The following is a 22,913-nucleotide window of genomic DNA, read 5'->3' as shown; positions in this document are numbered from 1 at the left end:
ATGGCTTTACTCCACTTCTCCACACCCACCCTCATCCCAGCAAGTGCACCATGGCCCTGGCACAGTGCTGATGGAATCTGAAAATATCACCAGGGAATCATTTGCAAGACTATCCTAATAAATTACATTTTTTTTTTCCTGGAATGGGGAAACAAGGGACAGAGGGTGAAACACTTTCCCCCAAAAATGTGCTTGCCTCACTGAGACCACAGGTAAGGGCTTAATATGATGTGAGAAAGAGGATTTCTAACTTGGAATGTAATTCATTTCCTTGAATATTTAGAAAGCATCTTGGATGGGCAGGAATGAAAACCAGATACTGTACCTGCCATGACATAGTTTTCAATCAATAAGGAGATGAAGAGGCAAGCTACCAGTGTAACAGAAAGCAGAATGAAAGAAAGAGGGACTCAGTAAAGCCTTGTTCTTTTGTTGAAGGCATGAGATCCTATGAGGTAGGCATGGGCAAGTATTACCTTCATTTTCCAGATGACAAAACTTGCTTACCTGCCCCAGAGTTTAAGTGGCTTGCTTATTGTCACAGAGCTAATAATTAGCAGATTAGGGTCTCCTAGCTGGGTGATCTTTTGAATGCATGCCTCGGCCAGCAGCCAGCAGAGCTATGAAACACCGAAAGAAACAATTAAGCCTGCTTGGGAACAGTGTGAACGGGCATGGAGCTGGCAGGTCTCCTGGGAAAGGTGGCATTTGACCTGGGAATTGATGAATCCCAGAAAAGCCAATCAGAGAGGTGTGAAAACAAAACTAAAATGGAGACTGGGCCTGAAAAATTCCCAGGCAGACAAAGCCGAAGACCTTAAAAATAGCCATGTTCTTGCTAAAACTACAAACATAAGTGAAATTTAACTTGGGTCAATTTCCGATAAATGCTTATGACAGAAATAACAATTTAACCCCAGCTGATGATAAGTAGTCAACTAACATATGATTATGTGACTAGGGACTTTCCAAAAAGTTACTTTAAAAAGGCAATTATGTAACTGCAAACCAGTCAAATAATGTTTTATTTTGCTTCTGTAACTTCCCAGTAAATGCTTGCCTCTGACACTTTGTCATCGCAACACTAAACTTTTGTCCGTCTGGTGCTGCCCAATTCATGAATTGCTTCTTACTTAAATAAACTCTTTAAAATTTTACTGTGCCTCATATTTTTTAATAGAGAAGAAAGGAGAGAGAAGGAAGAATATTTTAGAAATAAAGGAACTTCACGGGCAGAGTCACAGTGCGAGACAAGAGGAGCAGACCAAGGGCAAGATTGTTGGGGGAGTGAGGACTCCCTCCCTCTTCTCCCCTGAGAAGCTGAGATAAAGGGGGAGGAGAAACCTGGGTGCCCCCCACTGATAAGCAGGCTCCACCCAGAGGCCAGTCCTGTGTGTCTGGGGACAAGGGGAAAGAGCAGCAGAAGTGTCCCTTCTCCAAGATCAAGGAACTGGGGTGGGGGCAGAAGGGGGACCGTTTCCTGGACCCCAGTCCTCCAAATCATCACCTAGAGTGGAACCAGGAACGATTCTGGAGCCACAGAGGATAGACAGACGGTAAGTCCCCTTTTGGAGTCAGAGGCCTTGGGTGGGGTGTGAGGGTGACTGTGTGCAAATGTCCTGCCCCCACTGCAGGGGAGGGAACCTGAGGCTTACAGAGTAGAAAGGGGGAGAGAGAGGGAGGTAATGGGAGAGGGAGTGAGAAATGGCACATCCAGGGGACAGGTTCATTCTGAAGCCCATCTGGGAAGACTGCCCTGAGATAAAAATATGTGTGTGGGGGCAGGGCGGGCAGCGAGGGTAACAAAATGGCCTGAGAAAACTCTCTTCAATGCACCGTTTCCTGCACCAGCTTCTCTCTCCTCCTTCTCCCTCCACTCACTTCAGGAAGGTGGGGACCAAAGTGAGGAAGAGCCGAGGGAACCCAGTCAGGCAGGTGGAATGGGGACTCTCTGGAGCCAAGAGGTAAGTGGCCTCCTCTCCTAGGGCTGGAATACACTAATGTTGTCACTCTGGGCTCTAAAATCCCACAAACATTCATCCCCTAACTGTCTGCTTCATCCTCACCCAAAACAGTTGACATGTTTTCTCATCTTCCAGGAGTTAAAGTAGGACTGGGTTTAGGAAGAGTTGGGATAATTATTTCTGTATAAAGTGACTATAACACTAACAGATGCATTCTCTCTCCCCTCTCCTCCTCCTCTTCCCATCCCTGTCTCTCAATCCCCTCCACCTTTTATCTTTCACCTCTTGGTTCCTCCCACAGAGCACTCCAGAGGAGAGGCTGCCCGTGGAAGGGAGCAGGCCATGGGCAGTGGCCAGGCGGGTGCTGACAGCTATCCAGGTTTTGGGCCTGCTCCTTTGTTTTTCTGTGCTTTTGTTCTACATCTTCCAGAACTGTGGCCCTCGTAAGCAAGATCCCAGACACCCTAACCCAGTCAGCCCTCGCCCAGCCCTGGCACCTGGGCCCAGTCCCTGCTCCTGGGGCTTCTGTGCTCCCTGACCCTTGGGGTCCCCATGGTTTTTCCTCCCTGCATCCTAACCATTTCTTTTTCATCAGCTGCCCGCTTAGTTACTCACCTGATGTTCTTTGCCTAGCCCCTTGGGAGAGCCCTGGTCTTTTTGCCTCTTCTTTCCCAGCTCTGAGCTTTTCCCCACAGGCCCCTGTGAGACATCTGTGTGTTTGGATCTCCGGGATCATTACCTGGCCTCTGGGAACACAAGTGTGGCCCCCTGCACCGACTTCTTTGGCTTTGCCTGTGGAAGGGTCAAAGGGACCTATAATTCTTTTCAGGAGCTTGCCACAAAGAACAAAAACCGACTTCGGAGAATACTGGGTGAGGAAAGCACAGTAGAAGATGCTCTGTGCAAGTGGGTGCCTAGAATGACCATGACTACTCCAAACCCTATGTAGTTGTGGAACAACTGGTTTGTGCCATCCCAGGTGGGATTATATGGATGGATGATTGGAGATGATGGGGGAGTAAAAGAGGTAGGATGGCGGGAGCTGCCTGGATTTGCTCCTCTCTCACTGTTTCCTGTTGCCTTACCTTGGGTACCCCTCTTCCATTTCTCTTGGTCCCTCTCTGCATTTTTTTCTTTATCTGATTTCCATCTTCTTTGCTTCTCCATGTATCCATCATTACTCCATTCTCTCCAACTTGTCCCTTTTAGCAAGCTCCATCTTTGTTGCTTCCTCCAAATGTTCAGTTTCTATCCTATGCATGGTGTCTTCCTCCACAAGCATCTCCTCAGCACCTCCTGCATTTCAGTTCTTTTGTCTGTCACTCTCATTCTCTAACCTCCAAAACCTCTAGTCTCCCAATGCCTCCTTTTCAACGTTATCCTCTCTCTCTCACCGTGCCAAAGCTCCCCTCTCTCAAAATGATCTCTTTCTTCTTGCTTCTCCTTTGAAACCTTGGACCATGGCAAGCAAGTTGATCTGGAACAAGTGGGATGATAGAGATGGATGACTGGAGATGATGGATGATGGTGGAATGAAAGGGGTAGGATGGTGGGGTGGGAAGTGAGAGAGGGCTTCATCACTGTGCATAAGAGAAAAAGTGGGTAAGTACAAAGGATATGTTGGAAGAATAGGAGAGCTGAGTTAATTGGCAGTGGAAGTAAAGTTCCTGCAGATGGGGGCTGGAGAGGAAAACTGCCAGGACTGAGAGGAAAACCAGAAGGATACACTGTAACTGTATAGGAGGTTGGAAGTGCGTCCCAGGAAGTTGGTGGATGGTGATGAGGATTTGGGAATAAGAACATGTAAGATAGGCATGCGTTTCCAGTGCAAGGGAACCTAAAGAATGTGTTGACACTATCAATTAGAATCTGGGAAAAATAATGCACCCCTCTGCCCCCCTTTTTTGATGGGGAAAGAGTGGGAGGTGGACTCTCTTTGGGTAGATGGATACTTTCAGGGAAGGCTCAGAGATAAAAAGAAAAAATATGCTCAGGATAAATTCTATTGCCTACAGTGGGATGAATAGATTTCAGGGGGACTGAGGGTGGAAAGAGTGTTAGATATTAGAGGGTGGATGATTCGGAGAGACTTGCATTTGATTATTGTAGTGTGTTTGTTTGTTTCCTGGGATCAATGGATGGGAAGTCTGGACTAGGAGAGTCCTCTCCTGTTTCTTCTCTTTGCTAAACCTTTCCTTATGAGTTTTCTTCTCTCCAATTCCTTAAAGTTTTCTAGTTCCCTGAATTTGTCTAATTTCTTCAGTCATTTCTTTCTTTCCTATCTTTCATTTCTCTCTTTTATCCTTTGCCCATATCCCACTTATTGCTACCTTTCTCTTTTCGTCCCTGTCTTTTCCTTCTTGATTTCTTTCCCACATTTCTTTTATTTTCCATATTGTCTTCTTCTCCTCATTCTCTTTCCCTGCTTTCATCATTTCATCAAGTTGGTCTATCCCAAATTGGGCAGTGCTCTCATCCTTCTTATTTTCCTCATCTCTATTCCTCCCCCTCCTTCCATCTTCTGTGGGAGTCTTTCTTTCCTGTAAGCTCCCTGTCTCCCACCCTCCCTCTTTGCCTCTACACCAGTTGCCACTCCTTTAATTCTCCTGCCGACACAAAGAGTCAAACTCTGTAAAATATTTGAAAAGATTTATTTTGAGCCAAATATGAGTGACAATGGCCTGTGATACAGCCCTCAGGAGATCCTGAGAACATGTGCCCAAGGTGGCCGGGGCACAGCTTGGTTTTATACATTTTAGAGAGGCACGAGACATCAATCAAATACATTTAAGATATACATTGGTTTGGTCCAGAAAGGTGGAACAACTCAAAGGGGCAGGGGTGGCTTACAGGCTATGGGTGAATTTAAACATTTCCGGGTTGACGGTTGAGTTTGTCTAAAGATCTGGGATAGATAGAAGAAATGTTCAGGGTAAGATAAAGATTGTGGAGACCAAAGTTCTTTTGAAGTCTTATAGTGGCTGCCCTTAGAGACAATAGGTGACAAGTTTTCCTGTTCAGATCTTAGTTAATCAAAAGATCTAGCTATGTTAACAGAGATATGTTAATAGCTAATAGAGATTCTTTATAGATGCAAATTTTCCTCCACAAAGAACAGCTTTGTAGGGTCATTTCAAAATATGGCAAAGAATCATGTTTTGGGGTAAAATATTTTTATTTTCTTCTTTGTCTCATAATGTTATGCCAGAATCAGGTTGGAAAGTAAATCATGTTACATGGGGTTAAATAAAACCCATCTGATGAGAACTTACGATATAGGGCATGACTCCCCAGACCCCTTTGACAGGAATTTGGGCAAGATAAAAATAAAATCAGAGTTTAGTCCTCACTCCCATGCTTCCTTTCTAGAGGCCCGGAATTCCTGGTACTCAGGCTCTGGGGAGGAGAAAGCCTTCCAGTTCTACAACTCCTGCATGGATACACGTGCCATTGAAGCTGCAGGGACTGGTCCCCTCAGACAAGTTATTGAGGAGGTGAGAAAAGCTGGGATACTAACTTTTCTGGACACATAACATATGGGACCAATGCATGCTTAGGGCTGCCATTTTTTTTTCCTAGGGGGTGGATCTTCTTCCTAGGGCCCCCCAAGTTCTAGGAGGGAGATGGAGATGGAAATGGTTATGCCCTGTGAAAATATCAGGACCTTGGGAGAAGACAGATAAAAAAGGACAGATGTGGCGCCCTAGAGGAATCAAGGCGCCCAGGGCAGAGGTCAGGCAGTAGCAGCTGTGTAAGAGACGACCAAGACAATGAGGGATGGGCTCCACAGATCCTATGCTCAGCCCTTTCTCTCTCCTTTAAAGCTTGGAGGCTGGCGCATCTCTGGTAACTGGACTTCCTTAAACTTTAACCGAACGCTGAGACTTCTCATGAGTCAGTATGGCCATTTCCCTTTCTTCAGAGCCTACCTGGGACCTCATCCTGCCTCGCCACACACACCAGTCATCCAGGTGAGGGATGCACTGGCAAAGATACAGTTGGACCTGGCCTGACTCCATCTCTAGTCAATCATCCCTTAGAGGAAGGTTGCAGGTTGGGAAGAGAGGACACCTGTGTGATATAGGAAACAACCCAACCTTAAGGGAAAATTATTGATATGAAAGTCAGGGACATTAGCTGGGGGTGGGAAATGGAGCAGCAGAGCCAGTGCTGGGAAGACAGAAGTAGGCCTGGTCTTTCTTACTGTTAATCTGGATTAATCTCAGAGCCCCTTAACTAGTCCTCCTATCTCTAGGATTGCTCTCATTTTATTTACTCTTTATTTTTACTAGAGGGAACTTTTCTAAACCAAGGGCTAACTATACTACTGTCTGTATTTAAATGCTTGTCAATGACCCAGTGGCTTGCCAGGTCATCAGAATCTAGTCCCTAATCTTTAGTAAAGCTTTGCAAGCACCTTGTGATCTGACCCCTACACACTTCTCCAGCCTTATCTCCTGTACATTCCTTCTCTCTCTTACCCCCAAGCCATGCTGACTCACTGCTACTTCCAGGAATATTTCTTAGTTCTTTGCCTATGCTGCTCCCTGTGCCTCCAACCATCCCCCACACTGAACCTGGAAAACTTACATGTTTTTCAAATGTTGGCTTTATTATCTCTTCCAGGAAGTCTTCACCGACACCCTGGTTATGAGTTAGATGAAGCCTTTCTCTCGCTTTTCTCATTTCCTCATGCTCTCAGCATTTATCACTCTGTGTTGAACATTGTGAGCCTCCTTAGAAAAGGACCATGCTTTATTTGCCTTTGTTCCTTAGGACCTAGCACAGGGCCAGGCAGCTAGAGGCTTTTGCCAGGTATATGTTGAGTGAGTAACTAAATAAAAACACTGGAGCTGTCACTATTGTGGTTAATGTAATGCTATCTGCATATTTGGACCCTACTGTCAAAAGAGCCACAAAATTACTAGAGGATAACTACAAAAGAATTGATTATCATTATGAGGTGTTCTAAAATTCAGTTCTAAACAGTGTGCTCAGTAGTTTAACTGATGTAGTCTTTGGGGGCCAGTAAAGATCTGGTTAAGAAGAGGCCCAGAGAGGAGAGAATGAGAGAAGGCGTACTAAGCAAGCCTTGAAACATGGTTAATTCACACAAGTGGAGGTGAAGCTATGGGGTGTTGGAAATCCTCAGCCAGGGGGAGGACCTGGAATGATGTGATTCCTCCGTGGGGTCAGTGAGGAGGCTGGTCTATTAACTGAGGATTTGGGAGGCAGACTGGGGTGCAGTGGGAGGTAAAAGTGAGACTGAAGACATAAGGTTGAGCCTGATTATTTCTAAGAAGTCAGGCAGAGGTGAAATATTTGACATAATAGAAAAAAAAAAAAAGGAGCTACTGAGGCCTTCCAACTGTTAGGACAATTGTGCATAGAGCAAATATTTTGATGGTTGTGCATCGTCAGCAGTTTTGAATGTCAGTCTGGGGGTGTCAAGGAAACTAAATGACCATTTTTTGAGGCCCTGAGATAGAGGTAGAAATGGAAAGGAAGAGCCAGGCACAAGGATTTAGGCAACTTCACCAAAGTGATGATAGTCCATGCTGTTTCTAGAGGATTTGGTGACTGATTGGATATAAATAAAGAAAGTGGGGGATTACACAATGATCCCATTGTTTTGATTTAGTGTGAATGGGAGGAGGGTGGTTATCATCAGTGTGAGCCTAGATAGTCTCTTGGGTTAAAAGCAGGTAGGAAGGATGGACTACAGAAGGAGAACTTCAAAGACTGAGGGCAGAAGGGAGCCAGGGAAGAGTGAGTACAGTTGGAGAGATGGGAGCTAGACCAGTGTCGTGGGCCACAAAGGAAAGAAAAGGAGCTTCAGGAAGGAGGGGTCAGCTCAGAGAACAAGGAATGAGAAGACACCCTTGGATACCTAGAGATACTTTCCAAACAGTTATGGCAGTGGACACAGACTGTACGGAGCTTAGGAGGAAGGTAAGAAAGTGGAAACAGTGGGCATAGATGCTTTTTTGTTCCTTGAACTGTGGACATACAATGTAGCAAAAGGGTCAAGTGAAAGTTTTTTTCAAGACAGAAGGAAAAGTATATGGCTCAAGATAAGAGTGGGATATTGAAATTGGAGAAGAAAAGGGAAAGGGTAGAAGCAAAGATCTTCAGAATAGAATCAAGGATTCATCAGGGCGAGACTAAGGTGAAATATACATGGTGCTTACCTGGGGTGCTAATTTAAGAAGGTCCCCAAAACTCAGTATCATGATAAATAGTATTTTAATACATGATGAACCAAAATATCAAACTTTTCTTCATTATGAATTTTTTGACAAAAGATTATGCTTTTTTCCCCAAAATGGAACAAAAATCTATGTGAATCATTTTGAAAATACTAATGATTTTTCTTTTCAAAATGAATCAAAAATACACTGAGGACTTTTCTTGAACACAACATGATTCTTTTCAAAATTGACTAAAAGTATGTTTTTTTGGGGAAAAAAGTCCATGATAAACAAAGTTTTGAGATTTTATTTGTCATACATTTTTGGTAGTAATTTTGATTTTTTAAAATGTTAATTAAGTATTAATCTTGATTACTGAGTTTTTTTTAAAAAAGAGTTTATTTGAGCAAAGACTGATTTGTGAATTGGGCAGCATCCTGAAGGAGTAGAGGTTCAGAGAGCTCCACCCAACAATGTAGGCAGGCAGTATTTACAGAAAGAGGAAGTGACACCCAGAAACAACTTGATTGGTTACAGCTTAGCAATTGTCTTTAATGCGCATGGTCTGATCACTTGACAGCCTATGGTTGCCTGAAGATCAGTTGCTATGGCTGGCTGAGATGGAGCTACCTATTGCAAGAATATACTCCTAAGTTAGGTTGCAGTTTGATTACTGAGTTTTTGGTGCATCTTAGATTTTGTACCTGGGACAAGTTCCTCACCTCACTCACCCTGGCCTTGTTCCTGAGACAAAGAATAGCTCCTTTTAGGATGCTGATTATTATGCTTCTGCCTTGCTTGGCACACCTACATTGGTTGTAATACTCACCATCTCTTCCCATTCTTACATCTGGACTCTTCTTCTCTTGCCCCTTAACCCCTAATCCCTTCCTTTCTTTGTACTCTTGCTTCTCTTCTGTCCAATCTTTATGTCCATCTCCCAAGGCCGTCTCCCATGGTATATTCCCCACCTCCCCACGCCTGCCCTCTCCATCTGCCATGCTCCCCACTTCTCTCCAGTCTCTCTTGTGTCCAGATAGACCAGCCAGAGTTTGATGTTCCCCTCAAGCAAGATCAGGAACAGAAGACCTATGCCCAGGTAAGATGGCACATGGACAAAGGCCCTGCCCTCTGAGGCCAGGAGAAAAGTGGGCACCTCTGGCACCTGTGACTGACATTTCCTTCCTCCAGATCTTTCGGGAATACCTGACTTACTTAAATCAGCTGGGAACCTTGCTGGGAGGAGACCCACACGAGGTGCAACAACACGCTTCCATGTCCCTCTCCATGACTTCACAGCTGTTCCAATTTCTGAGGCCCCTGGAGCAGCGGCGGGCACAGGGCAAGCTCTTCCAGATGGTCACTATCGACCAGCTCAAGGTGCCTGGAACTGGGGGCCAGAAGACTGTGGGCACAGGAACCTTCCTCCCAAACATTACCTCATTTCCTTCTTCCTCCTAGTGCCCTTAATTCCTTTTCATTCTGTCTCTGGCTCCATCTCCTCCTCCAATTAGCCTCTTTTCTTCTTTTTCTCACACCCAAGGGGAAGCCCTTTCCCCTTCCTTCTCTTTTCCTTCTCCCCCTCAGCTTTGTGTCCCTCCTCTAAGGAAATTGCCCCTGCCATCGACTGGTTGTCCTGCTTGCAAGCAACATTCACACCGATGTCCCTGAGCCCCTCTCAGTCCCTCGTGGTCCACGACGTGGAATATTTGAAAAACATGTCACAACTGGTGGAGGAGATGCTGCTAAACCAGAGGTTCGCCCCAGGTGGGATTGGGGAGATCATGGAAATGGAGGAGAGCCTGTGCACCATAGATCTTGGGGGCAGAGGAAACCTTAGGGAAGGCAGGCTGGTAAGGGCCTCCCAGGAAGATAAGAGGAACTTGCTACCTGTGGGGGCAGAGAAGCGTGGGGTGGGTGGCACAGAGAGGATGGAGGGATGTGTCTTGGGAGCACGAGTAAGGGAGGATACACACGACATGAAGAATGGAGGGTCAGCCAAGACACAGGGTCTGCTGAGAGTAGAACACCAGCCACTCAAGAGCCTCTGAGCTGTAGAAGATGCTGGAAGACCCAGACACAGAGGACAGTTGAGTGCATGTATGTCTTTTTAGCAGCTGAGGACTGTGGGCTGTAGGAGGAGGCACATGAGATGAGGAGATGAAGATGGTGAAGGCTGGGGGTGCTTAGGGGAAGAAAACAAGAGGAGGGGCCATTCCTCAGGTGTGGTGTGAGGATTCTGGAGCTCTTATGGGAAACAATGTCTAAGAGCATTTCTGCTAGTATCAGGAAATCAAGGGGGTGTTGGGGTTGGGGACATGAGAGAGTGGCTCTTTGTTAGGGTCTCTGCCTCCCCTGATCCCTGGGTGGCTACCACCTGAAAGCAGTGGATTTCTTCCAAGGGCTTGGGCCTAAGGGCCTTCTTCATGGTGGCAGCAGCATCTAGAAATCCTTTTTGAGGGCAGTAGCTGCCCGTTCACATGGGAGTGAGGAGGCTTACATAAGGGTGCAATGCAGTCCTGGCAGGAGCATTGCCAGTGGAGCAGAGAGGAGTCACAGAAACCAGCTTACTTCTGCTTGTGAGATACATCTGAGGACAACCTGAGATACCTTGACTGTAGAAGTAGAATCTGTTTCATGACATGAGTCCAGACTCCATCTAGCCCAGAACTTTCTTTCCCTGTGATTTTGAAGGCTGCTTCTTCATCTAGTTTTTTTTACTAAGGAGCTAGATCCCACCCCAACCTACACCACGAAAAGCTCTTTTTGACTTGGGTGCATGTTAAAACAGTTATTAATACAGAGGAGAAGGGGCTGCCTTCAGGAGGATCAAGGTGACTTATACAAGGGGAGGCTCTTCTTGAGGCATCCCAAGATTCCTGGGGTATATGTGTGGGTCTCTTTTGTCTGCATAGGGACTTTCTGCAGAGCCACATGATCTTAGGGCTGGTGGAGACCCTTTCTCCAGCCCTAGACAGTCAATTCCAGAAGGCACGCAGAAAGCTCAGCCAGAAACTGCGGGAACTGACAGAGCAACCACCCATGGTGAGGAGAGGGGCGGGTGTATTTGCCCAGATACTTGAAAGGAGTATCTACTCTTTTGAGGGGTAAATGTTGGCATCTGTCTCTCAGGGAGGGGGCCATGATGGTAGATGCCCCTCCATGTCTTGGCTTTCCATAGAAGCAGGCAAGTTGGACAGACAAAGTTTAACTTGAAAACCAAGATACCATGTGCCAGACCTTCAGGCACACATCTCCCAGCCTGACTACCTCTCTGGCTTCTTGCTGGGTGTTTGAGCTCAAATATAAAACTCTGAAATTGTCAAGGACTGCCCTTTCTTTGTCATTACGCTTATACTATTTGCTCAGGATAACTTGGACTTAGAGCTTACGATTTATTAGGATGAGAGAGAGAGATGTTAAGCAGTGGCCTTCCTTAATGTCTAGTTGATTTTATGTTCAAACATGCTTCACAAAGAGTTTATCTCTGATATCCAGTGGGATCCATTGGGCCACATGTAGGCTTTGTGGCACAGATGTGGATATAGCTGAGGAGGGGCCTGGGTAGAAAATGCACTTCACTCACCAGAGTCTACTTATTACATAAGACGCAGAGATGCTCCTTTGCTGAGAATCTTGAAATCCCAAGTTGGATATATCCAAAAGCGAGCAGAAGAGTCTAGTACATTGGATATGTCCCAACCTCAGTGAAGGCCTCGGTTTAGTCTTAAAAATCACCGGATTTTTTTTTTCTTAGTAATTTGTGGGACGTTTCCCTGCCTTGGAGAAACTCTCTGCTTTGGCAACCTAAAATTGCTGTGGAATTCAGAGAAGGAAAAGGCATTCACTGGGACTGGAATGTAGCTATTGCTTATCAAGAGCTAATGATGCGCTAGACACTCTTTGAAACCCTTTAGATCTATTAGCTGATTTAATCTTTACAATTCCATGAGGTACCATGGGTGCCATTTTGTTCCTGTTTTAAAGATGAGGAAACAGAGGCACGAAAGTTAAGAAAGTTGCTCAGGTATGACAGTAAGTTAGTGGAGTATTTGAACCCTGGCAGTCTGGCTCCAGGGTCTGTGTTGTTTGCTCATTGTGCTAAAAAAGCAGTCTTCCTGAGGAGCATCACTTGGGTTGAAGAGTCGCCAAGAAGCTTCTGCCCAGCTTTTCTCTGGATTCAGATGAAGCAGACCAGAGCCCCAAGTTATCTTAATTGGAGTTGCTACAAAATCCTGGCAACAAACAGCTACCTATAAACGCCAGCACCATAGCCTCATGGCACTTCTTGGAGGTTGTAAGAGTGCTAATGTTGAGGGTCAGGCTTAAAGAATACAGAAGGCTTAGATGTCCTGAAGCCATTATCTTTTCCATTAGGACACGTAATTGTCCTTGGGCTTAAAAGCTGAATTAATCTCTGCCAACAAATAGTTGTGTGACCTTGGGGAAGCCACTTCCCCTTTCTGAGACAATAGTATAAAAGATGACATTTAATGATAATAGCTGATATACATGGAGTAGTCATTGTCTGTTAGCACTTAGGACAGGTTATTTCGTTTAAATCTTCCAGAAACACTTGGAGGTTTATAATCCCTGTTTCTCAGATGCCAAAATGGGCTTAGAAAGGTCAAGAAACTTTCCCAAGACCACACAGCTCACAAGTAAATGAACAGACTCCAAAACAGATGTTTTGGCTCATAAAGTCATGTTTTTAACCACACACTGTACAGGATTGAGAAATAAGTAGGTGCTACAAACAAAGGTTAGAAAACTTTTTTATAAAGGGCAGGATAGTAAATACTGACTTTATGATCCATAAATGATTGGTATTACAACTGCTCAACTCTGTCCCTGCAGTGCAAAAACAACTGTACACTAAGTAAATGGATAGGTATGGCCGTGTTCGCAGGGGATCCTGATTTAGATAGCAGATATTCTTGGAGTTCCCGAGAGGGAGAGATCAGGGAGCATTTGAAGAATCAATGGGATCTCTGTGCAGGAGGTGGAACTGACAAAAAGTTTAGAGAGAGGAAGAAGTTTTCTGGTGAAGAAAGGGGTAACATCTCATTGGGATAGGGCCGGAGGCAGGCTGGCTAAAACTTGGTGCAGAGTGAGGGATCCTCCTGGTGGCTCTGGCTGAGAGGAGAAGACTAGGCTTGCATGGCAGGCTGTGTCCACTGATGCCCCTGGAGCGTGCTCCGGGTGTTTGAGAATCAGCAAGGAAGCCAGGGCACCTGGATCAGAGTGATTAGGACAATAGTGGGGAGGGAATCAGAGCAGGAAGGAGAGAACCATACAAGGTCTGGTAGGTCACTGAAGGACTTTTGCTTCTCTCTCTATGAAATAGAGACATGCAGAGGGATTTATCTCATTTGTATTTTAAAAGAACATATTTTAAGGTTAGCAATGGGATGTCCTGATGATGAGTGATGTGAGAGGAAGAATGGAATCAAAGACATGACCTAGAGTTTGACCTTGATAGGATCAAAATGTTTGGTTCGATTCAGTGGCCATTAATTACCGACTTCTGATCATATTCTTTTGAATGAATTACACTCTATGGTGCCCTTATACAGAAGATTTCTAAATCTCATTATTGGACCATCTTTGGATGATTAGTTTTGAATAGAGTTATAGTCAATGAAAATGGCTGTTAAGTCAGGTTTTCTTTTATGAAACTTGGGAAGGTGGGTTTTGAGAAGTAAAAGCAGAACTTCACATTTGTGATGATTAAATGTGAATGATTTATATTTAGCCCAACATCTCAATTTATTCAGGTCTCCCAGCTTTGGATCATTTGCAATTTTATTCAGTGTATCTTCATCCAGACTACTGTTAAGATCCTGAAGGGAGAAGGGCATCGGATCAGGTTATTGAAGACCTAGCTATGGATTTATGCATTCGTTTTTGTAACAAACATTTGTTGAGAACCTAGTGTACTTCAGGTACTTCTCCAGGCACTTGGAATGCAACAATGAACAAAACAGACAAATAAATAACCCTGCCTTCAGCCGCATATCCTGGTGAAGGAAGAAAGGCAATAAACAAACTAATAAAATATGTTAGGTTGTGTTATGAAGGAAAGCAAAACAGGAAATGAGGAAAGGAAATGCTAAGTGAGTGGTAGTTAGGATTCTTAGTAGGAATGTCAGGGGAGGTCAGGTTAACTTGAAATCATTCACCATTGATGTTTACTTATGATTTGGCCAGATGAGACTCCACTCTAATTGCACTATCATTCAACATCAGTTTCTCTAATTCACTAGGACTCAATCTGTATTTTCCAAGAATGGCTAAATCAAGATAATGCCAACAGAGTGGGGTAGTGCCTTAGAGTACTTGAAAGGTATTATTTCACCTGATCCCCAAACCTGTGAGGAAGGTAGACTAGAGATTGTTTTCATTTTGACAGCTGGTGTCACTGAATCACAGGGGTTTAAGTTAACAACTCAAACTTAGAAGTGCTAATACTGTATTCAGTGGTAGGATGGTCGTGGTGCTTGAAGATGTATTTCATCTATAGATGGGTTTTGTTAGCCTGTAGAATCTTTTGCAAACTTTGAATTAATCACCAATATTCAAAAATTAAGATATGGCATGCCAGCATTCAGGTTTCCACCCTGTGTGTGTGTGTGTGTGTGTGCGCGCGCGCCAGGTTTCCACCCTGTGTGTGTGTGTGTGTGCGCGCGCGCCAGGTTTCCAGCCTGTGTGTGTGTGTGTGTGTGCACGCGCGCGCACGTCTGTGAAGCTTGGGAAACACTGGGCTAGCCTTCTCCTGTGGCGACAACTGACTGTCGCTACATGGCGCAGCTCGGGGCTGGATGCGCTCTCTGTAGCCCCACCATGCCCTGTGGCTCTGATGTTGCACTGCTGTTCTCTGTTGTGCCTCTGCATGGCCCCTATTGGAGTTTGCGGCTTCTGGTCTTTCATATGCCTTAGTTACACAAGACTTTTAGCCAGAGGAATTTTTATTATTTTGACATTATTTTTCTTCAGTGATCCTATCATAGTCCTTAGTAGTTACACATTATTTTCCAAGTGTTCAAAAACTGTCTAACGATTCGTTCTACAATTTTGCTTGGAAATTAACATTAAAGTTTCCTGGTTGGCCTGTAATCCCTAAAATTTCCTTTCATCCTATAGAAGATTGGTCAAATTTTTGCTTCCCTCCGGACTTGTAGAATTTGTCCTGATTTCTATCATTTCTCAAATACTATTTGTGGTTCTGAGGTTATATGTGCAACTTTTTTTTTTTTTTTTTTTGGTGCCCTAAAATTAGTCCACTGAGTTTCATTATCTTGGGTTTGAAATATTTTTTCTATTGTTTATATTTTGGAGACTTTTTTTCTCTAATTCTATTTCTCTCCTTCTCTCTCTCCCTGTAACTCTCCCTTTGCAGTCAGTGTGGTATACACTACCATTCCACATCTTGAGAGACAGCTGTAGCAGTGGTCTGCAGTGGCGATTGTACTCTCCAGCAGTCAGGTCCCATGGCAAAGCATGTTGGAGAAATGATCAGGCTCCAGCAAAGGGCATCAGGAAACAAATCAAGAACAGGAGGGGTGAGCAGGGTAGGCAGATCCACACTTCCAAGCTCAAGTGAGCTCTCTTTTGATGCTGGTTGCTGCTCCAGGTGTAGCAACTGTCTGATAAGAGGTATTCCTGGAGCCAAGCTTGTCCAGCAGAATGTGGCTGGCAGATTCTCAACTTGGCCCTATAATTGCTTTCAGACCCGGATTTCCTTTTAGTTCCTGTTGTTTCAGAGCTCCAACTCATGCAACATGAGAAGAATCTGAGCCTCTTTTCTTTATCAGAGACAAAATTGGCCAGGTGTGGCGGCTCATGCCTATAATCCCAACACTTTGGGAGGCCAAGGCAGGTGGATCACTTGAGCCCAGGAGTTTGAGACCAGCCTGGCCAACATGGCAAAACTCCATCTCTGGTGGTAGCCACCTGTAATCCCAGCTACTTGGGAGACTGAACAGAAGACTCACTTGAACCCGGGAGGTGAAGATTGCAGTGAGCCGAGATCGCACCACTGTTCTCCAGCCTGGGTCACAGAGTGAGACTCTGTTACAAAATAAAAATAAAAACAAAAATAAAAATAGACAAGGTTAGCAGACCTCAAGATGCAACAGAATACAGATGTGGGCAGCCAGGCCTGCAGCAACCTCCAAAATGATAACCTCTTTAACTGGTGGGTTCAGAAGTTTCTTCTTCAGTGACTACCAGACTGGCCTCTTTGGTCTGTTTCCTCTAGTGGGATGCACATAAACCGCCTCCATTCCCAGGACCAGCCTAGCTCCTGCAGAGAGAGTATTAGTGGCACCCTTCCTACCTTCCCTGTGGACAGGTCTTTGGGAAGTAAAAACATCACAGGAATAAAGTTTTGAGGCTTCATCCTGCCTAACCCAAATTAGCATATTAGCTGGTATTTATTAGTTCCAGCTCAGCTTTCCCTCAGGCCAGCTACCTCCTCCTGCCCCTGGGTTCCTTGAGTGTGTGTCTCCATTTACCCTGTGTCATCTCTGGGTTTACACCTTGGTCAAGTTTGCAAAGCCATTCAAGTCCACCACCAAGACCTTCTCAGCGTCTGTCTCTTATGTTTCTCATTCTCGAGGTCCTCAGCTGGCACTGCCCTCTTGGGTGTTTGTCCATGGCCTCCTGCCTCTACAGTGAAAGCCCTCTACCTTCCTGTTCTATTCTTTCCCCTCTGACTTGGCTGGAAGTCTTCCAGCTCTATGAATTTATACAATGGGTCTTGTCTTGTGTCCTCTTTTCCTAGCAAACAGTATGGCATCTAAAACCCAGTTCTACTCTGATAATTTTCTTCTTTATAAGATGCTACAGTATAATACACCATGCCCACCTGGAGAGAGGATAAGGGTGATGGTGGTAGAACAGAATTGCCATCCGCAATCTCCGTTTTGAGCAAAGAAGCATGGAGGATGGGAATCATTGCTGGGACCCCGGAGTAGAGTGGTTGGGAGGGGTGGGGGGAACAGGGGGAACATCAGATTGCCGAGGCATGAGGTTTGGGTTCTCATCTTCTTCCCAGGAGCCTCTTGGTCCCCCAGAATGATGCCTCCTAGAGGCCTTGCTGTCAAATTCAATAGGCAATAACATGAAGGATTTGCTCAGCCAGGCTCATGAGACCAGCTCTGAGGAAGATGTGCTTATTTTGTACTGAGTGGTGATGTGCGTCACCCTAAGGGGTAGTAAACTGAGATGAATCCCAGAAAGTCCAGTCAAAAGAGCACCCTCTGGGAATGAAGATCTAGTGAAGACTGGGGAGACAGATGAGGAAAGAGCCCTGAACAGGAGCCACTCATTCCAGCTTTGTCTCCATAGCCTGCCCGCCCGCGATGGATGAAGTGCGTGGAGGAGACAGGCACGTTCTTCGAGCCCACGCTGGCGGCTTTGTTTGTTCGTGAGGCCTTTGACCCAAGCACCCGAAGTGCTGTATGTGAGAGCTCTTCCCAGCCCACATCCCTCCACCCCTTCCCACCCAACCCAGCCTTCCCTCATTCTATCAACTTTGACTTTCTCAGTGGTATGTGTGATTGGGGAATCGGGCAGTCAGAGAGAGAAGGGCCACTGAGAGATGGAACCCAAAGGCCTGCTCCATCCCTGGGGTGGAAACAGTTCAGCTTTAGGCCACAGAGTTTCCATGACATGCTCTCACTTGGGCAAATCACCCAACTTTCCTGGTCTTGTGTTTCTTCAACCATCAAATGAGAAAATCGAGCCAGGTGCGGTGGCTCATGCCTGTAATCCGAGCACTTTGGGAGGCTGAAATGGGTGGATTACCTCAGGTCAGGAGTTCGAGACCAGACTGACCAACATGGAGAACCCCATCTCTACTAAAAATACAAAATTAGCTGGGTGTGGTGGTGCATACCTGTAATCCCAGCTACTCGGGAGGCTAAGGCAGGACAATTGCTTGAACCTGGGAGGCGGAGGTTGCAGTGAGCCGAGATCACGCCACTACACTCCAGCCTGGGCGACAAGAGTGAAACTCCATCTCAAAAACAAAAACAAAGACAAAACAACAACAACAACAAAAAAGGAAAATTGAACACTATCATCTCTAAGGCTCCTCCTTGTTATATCTAAGATTTTTTTAAACAAAAAATGACGTCAGAACGGATGACATAATCTTGCAGAGGGCAAATAAGTCAAGTAAATCACCACTGAGTACTTTCTGAGTACCTACCACATGCCTGGGACTCCTTCAAGCACTTTGCATGAACTACGTCATTTAGTTCCTGTTATCCTGATTTTATGCAAGAGGGAACTGAAGCAAAGAGAGGTTAAGTGACTTGCCCAAGGTCACACAGTTACCGAAAAGCAGAGACAGGGTTTGAACTCAGGCATTCTGATGCCAGAGCCCAGCTTCTTGATATTGCCTTTCATTTCCCTCCAAGAAAGGATTTACATGAGGTGGCAGGTGGCTGGGGAAGCAGTGAGTACACACTCAGGTTGTGAAGCCGGGGAGACGTGGGGGACTGAGCTGAAGAGCTCAGGAGGATGAGGAGAGGGAGTGGACACTAAAAAAGATGGTGTGAAGATAAGGGCCCTGAGCCAGAGGAGAGAAGGACAGCCCTCTCCTCCCTCTGCTTGCTGGGAGGTGTTCCTGCCCCCGGGAGTAAGGACACACTGTCTTTCTCCCGCATCAGGCTACTATATCCCATGGAAAGGAACTATATCTCCCTGATGGCCTTCACGGATGGCCAGGCCCCACTTTCCCTTTGTGGGCTTGGCACTGCTTCCTTTCTCCACAGATCCTTTAGTTGCTTTAGTTGAGCTGCTGCTCAAGCAACAGCTGCAGCACAGGCAGCTCCCTGGGGCCAAGGTCTTTTCCAAGGGTCTTTTCCAGGCTGAGGCCTCTTCTGATCCTGTCCCCCTGTCCCCGGACCTCACTCCCACAGGCCATGGAATTATTCACTGCGATCCGGGATGCCCTCATCACTCGCCTCAGAAACCTTCCCTGGATGAATGAGGAGACCCAGAACATGGCCCAGGACAAGGTCAGATCAGGCATCCTGGCTGGTATGGGAGCCTGTGCGGGGAATGGAGTATTGGACCAAGCGAGATGGGGACTGGAAGCAAGTGCCAAAGGCACCCCAGGCACAAGCTAAGTAGGGAAGGCACTGGGCTGCATACACACACTGGCAACAATGTGAGAGGCTTGGGAGGCAACAATGGGACAGAGCAACGAGTGGGAGAAATTCCCTCTGGTAGACTCAAAGAGTGTTCCTACCCCCTTCTGTGTCTCTTTCCAGGTTGCTCAACTGCAAGTGGAGATGGGGGCTTCAGAATGGGCCCTGAAGCCAGAGCTGGCCCGACAAGAATACAGAGATGTGGGTCCCTGTGTTTTCCAGCTCCTTCTCAGTCCTTGACTTCTCCTCACTTCTCTGACCATCCTGAGTCTTTGTTGGACACTCAGTTTTCCCTGGGTGACTCAGCCCTGTCCTTGCCCTGGTGCTGGCTGGGGTCGATGGGGGAATATCCACACTGGGTCTTGTTGGCAGAAGAATAGAATCTTTTCAGGTCCCAATGCATGTCCCCACACACATGCATGCATCCTGTGACTTGTCTGGGCGTGTTCATCTGTGTGCTGATCTGTGTAAAGCCTCTGTGTGCTGTGTGGTGATGCCACTGGGCTGCTGTCTCCTAATCCCTGGATGCCTGTGTGTCAGGGCTTGCCTGTTTTGGGTCAAATGGTCCCATTGGTGTATGTCAGCATGCATCTGTAGAAGTGTCTGTGTGCCCAAGTCACCTCCTGCCTCTTCCCCAGATACAACTTGGACCAAACTTCCTGCAGTCCGTCCTGAGCTGTGTCCGGTCCCTCCAAGCTAGAATTGTCCAGAGCTTCTTGCAGCCTTGCCCCCAACACAGGTATGAGTGCAGGGGAGGCACAGGCACTCCATCCCGGAGAGATCCATCCACGATTCGTAGGAAAGGAAGCCAGGGCTCAGGGCAGGCAGCCTGAATAGTAACGGCAGTTGGGAGGGACTGCGTAGGTCTCAGGGTGGCAGGGCAATATGTGGTGGGGGCTGGAGTTCACTTGTGCTCTTCCCACAGGTGGAAGGTGTCCCCTTGGGAGGTCAATGCTTACTATTCAATATCTGACCATGTGGTAGTCTTTCCAGCTGGACTCCTCCAACCCCCATTCTTCCACCCTGGCTACCCCAGGTATGGGTCACTCTCTGAGGGTAGGTAGGGAGTTTCCCAAGAGGGGCCGACAGGTGTTATAATGAATGGGACTTACAGCTGGAGAATTGGAGTCAAAAATGCCAAAAGATTCTGGGGGTCAAACAAGCCCTTGTCTCCCTAGAGCTGTCAACTTTGGCGCTGCTGGCAGCATCATGGCCCACGAGCTGTTGCACATCTTCTACCAGCTCTGTGGGTAACAGGGGCCACTGGGAGGTGGGATTATAGGGAACCTAAGGGAAGGCCACAGGGGGGCCTGGAGGGGAAAGGGAGGTTATTTAAGGTTTGAGGTGGGGCAGTCCTGGGAACTTTGCCATGCTCCTGGGAGCTGGGTCAGTTTGTGGTACCACCCACATCTTCACCTCGGCAGCACCAACCCTATGTTCTCTTGCCCTGTTTTCAATAGTGCTGCCTGGGGGGTGCCCAGCCTGTGACACCCATGCCCTCCAGGAAGCTCTCCTGTGCCTGAAACGCCATTATGCTGCCTTTCCATTACCCAGCGGAACCTCCTTCAATGACTCCCTCACATTCTTGGAGAATGCTGCAGACGTGGGGGGGCTAGCCATTGCACTGCAGGTATGCAAGTGTCAAGGGCCACAATTTATGTGCACTGGCAGACTAGAAAACATGTGCTCAAGTTTTCCTGCCACCCTTCCTGATGCAGGTACAGTTGTATGGCTTTCTGCCCTTCACATCCCCCCTGAACAGACGGCAACCTGGGGATCCCCCTCCTACCCCAGAGATCTTCTGTTTTTAGGACATCTATAGGTCTTCTGGGAATTACTCTTTCTTCTGGCTCAGATCAACTTGTCAGTGCAGAGCCAGTGAGCAAGGGCCATGGGTTTTGGGTACTGTGTGGAGGGACTTACAAATGGCCACAGGTCTAGAGCCTGAGGGCCCTTCTCCACCCACCCCTACCCAGGCATACAGCAAGAGGCTGTTATGGCACCGTGGGGAGACCGTCCTGCCCCGCCTGGACCTCAGCCCCCAGCAGATCTTCTTTCGAAGCTATGCCCAGGTAGGTACAGCCACCTCCTGCCACAGCTTGCTTTATGTCAGTTTGAACGCCTTATTACTGAAGCTCATGGAACTCCCCTCCTTGGACACTCCGCCAAATACCCCAAACCCTCTGCTGCAGATGTCCTCACTGTCATCTTTTCTCATCCCTCCCTACCCCTTGGAATCACCCCTCAGATGACTACAGTTTCTTCTACCTAATTCAGCACCCCTACAACTCCAAAGGTAGAAAAAACTCTACTCCCAGGTTCCTCCAGGAGAGGAGAACAACTTTTTTCTCCTCTCATACCCCCAAAATGCAGATGCCTTAAAAATAAGCCTGTGGCTGGGCGCAGTGGCTCATGCCTGTAATCCTGGCACTTTGGGAGGCCGAGGCGGGTGGATCACTTGAGATCAGCATTTCAAGACCAGCCTGGCCAACATGGTGAAACCCCGTCTCTACAAAAAATACAAAACTTAGCTGGGCGTGGTGGCGGGCACCTGTAATCCCAGCTAGTCGGGAGACTGAAGTACGAGAATCGCTTGAACCTGGGAGGCGGAGGTTGCAGTGAGCCAAGATCCTGCCACTGCACTAGAGGCTGGGCGATAGAGCAAGACTCAGTCTCAAAAAAAAAAAAAAAAAAAAAAAAAGCCTGCGACAGGCTGACTGTATGCCACATTCCTCTTCAGACACCTGACATTAGGTATGGCGGCCACTTGACATCACCTCCTTAAGCACCCTCTGTTCCCTCAACAGACTCAGGTGCCAGGTCTTCAACACACTTAGATTAGACTTCACCCCAGAGCTCCTGTGCTAGGCCCCACCTCTCGGTCACTGATAAATGGTATCATTATACAGCCCAGGCCCTCCTCCTGGACTACTATCACCAGATTAAGTGAACTATACATTTCAAATGCTCCATGTGGCCCTTGGAGCACTTGATCCCCTGTTCCCCTCTTTGTCTGCTGTCCCTGATCACCCCTTGTCACTAGGTCAGCCTTGTCTTGTGGACCCTCCTCCTTCAATGACCTCTCTTCCTGCTCAGGTGATGTGTAGGGAGCCCAGCCCCCAGGAATCTTACGACACTCACAGCCCTCCACACCTCCGAGTCCATGGGCCCCTCAGCAGCACCCCAGCCTTTGCCAGATATTTCTGCTGTGCACGTGGTACCCTCTTGAACCCCTCCAGCCGCTGCCAGCTCTGGTAACTTGGTTACCGAAGATGCCACAGCACAGAAATATCGACCAACACCTCCCTGGTCACATCCACGGAATCAGAGCAAGATTTCCTTTCCACTTCTGTTCCAAAAATAAAAGCCGGCACTTGGCTTCTGCTTGTCTCTTAATGACTTGTTCCTGCTATGTTCTATGCCTAGAAGTCATTAACTATAGGGGAGAAAAATACCTGAAGTCAGAAAAGATAAGAGGGAGAAATGCCAAAAATATTTCGTGGACACAAGAAAAGGAAAAAATCAACAATTGGTGACCTGGTGGGTTTGAAGACCACCCAGTGGACCAAAGATTGGACAATAAAGCAGTCTAGCTG

The 22,913-nt window shown here is 46.8% G+C and overlaps 1 protein-coding gene across 1 annotated transcript; it reads left to right on the top strand.

The window, feature by feature from the left end:
• Positions 1–1,069: 1,069 nt before the first annotated feature.
• On the top strand, positions 1,070–22,713 carry KEL (Kell metallo-endopeptidase (Kell blood group)). The gene is made up of 19 exons (XM_025379536.1): positions 1,070–1,556; positions 1,887–1,964; positions 2,266–2,407; positions 2,660–2,836; positions 5,334–5,458; positions 5,789–5,935; positions 9,192–9,254; positions 9,347–9,535; positions 9,763–9,911; positions 11,071–11,200; positions 17,507–17,617; positions 19,087–19,185; positions 19,441–19,518; positions 19,956–20,056; positions 20,243–20,353; positions 20,496–20,563; positions 20,778–20,947; positions 21,294–21,389; positions 22,414–22,713. The coding sequence occupies exons 2-19, from the start codon at positions 1,941–1,943 to the stop codon at positions 22,573–22,575; spliced, it is 2,142 nt and encodes a 713-aa protein (XP_025235321.1). The 5' UTR covers positions 1,070–1,556; positions 1,887–1,940; the 3' UTR covers positions 22,576–22,713.
• Positions 22,714–22,913: the final 200 nt, after the last annotated feature.

The sequence above is a fragment of the Theropithecus gelada genome, chromosome 3 (assembly GCF_003255815.1).
Source record: "Theropithecus gelada isolate Dixy chromosome 3, Tgel_1.0, whole genome shotgun sequence".
Classification (NCBI taxonomy): Eukaryota; Metazoa; Chordata; class Mammalia; order Primates; family Cercopithecidae; genus Theropithecus; species Theropithecus gelada.
Note: the sequence above shows the minus strand (reverse complement) of the source record. Positions and strands in the feature narration are given on the sequence as shown.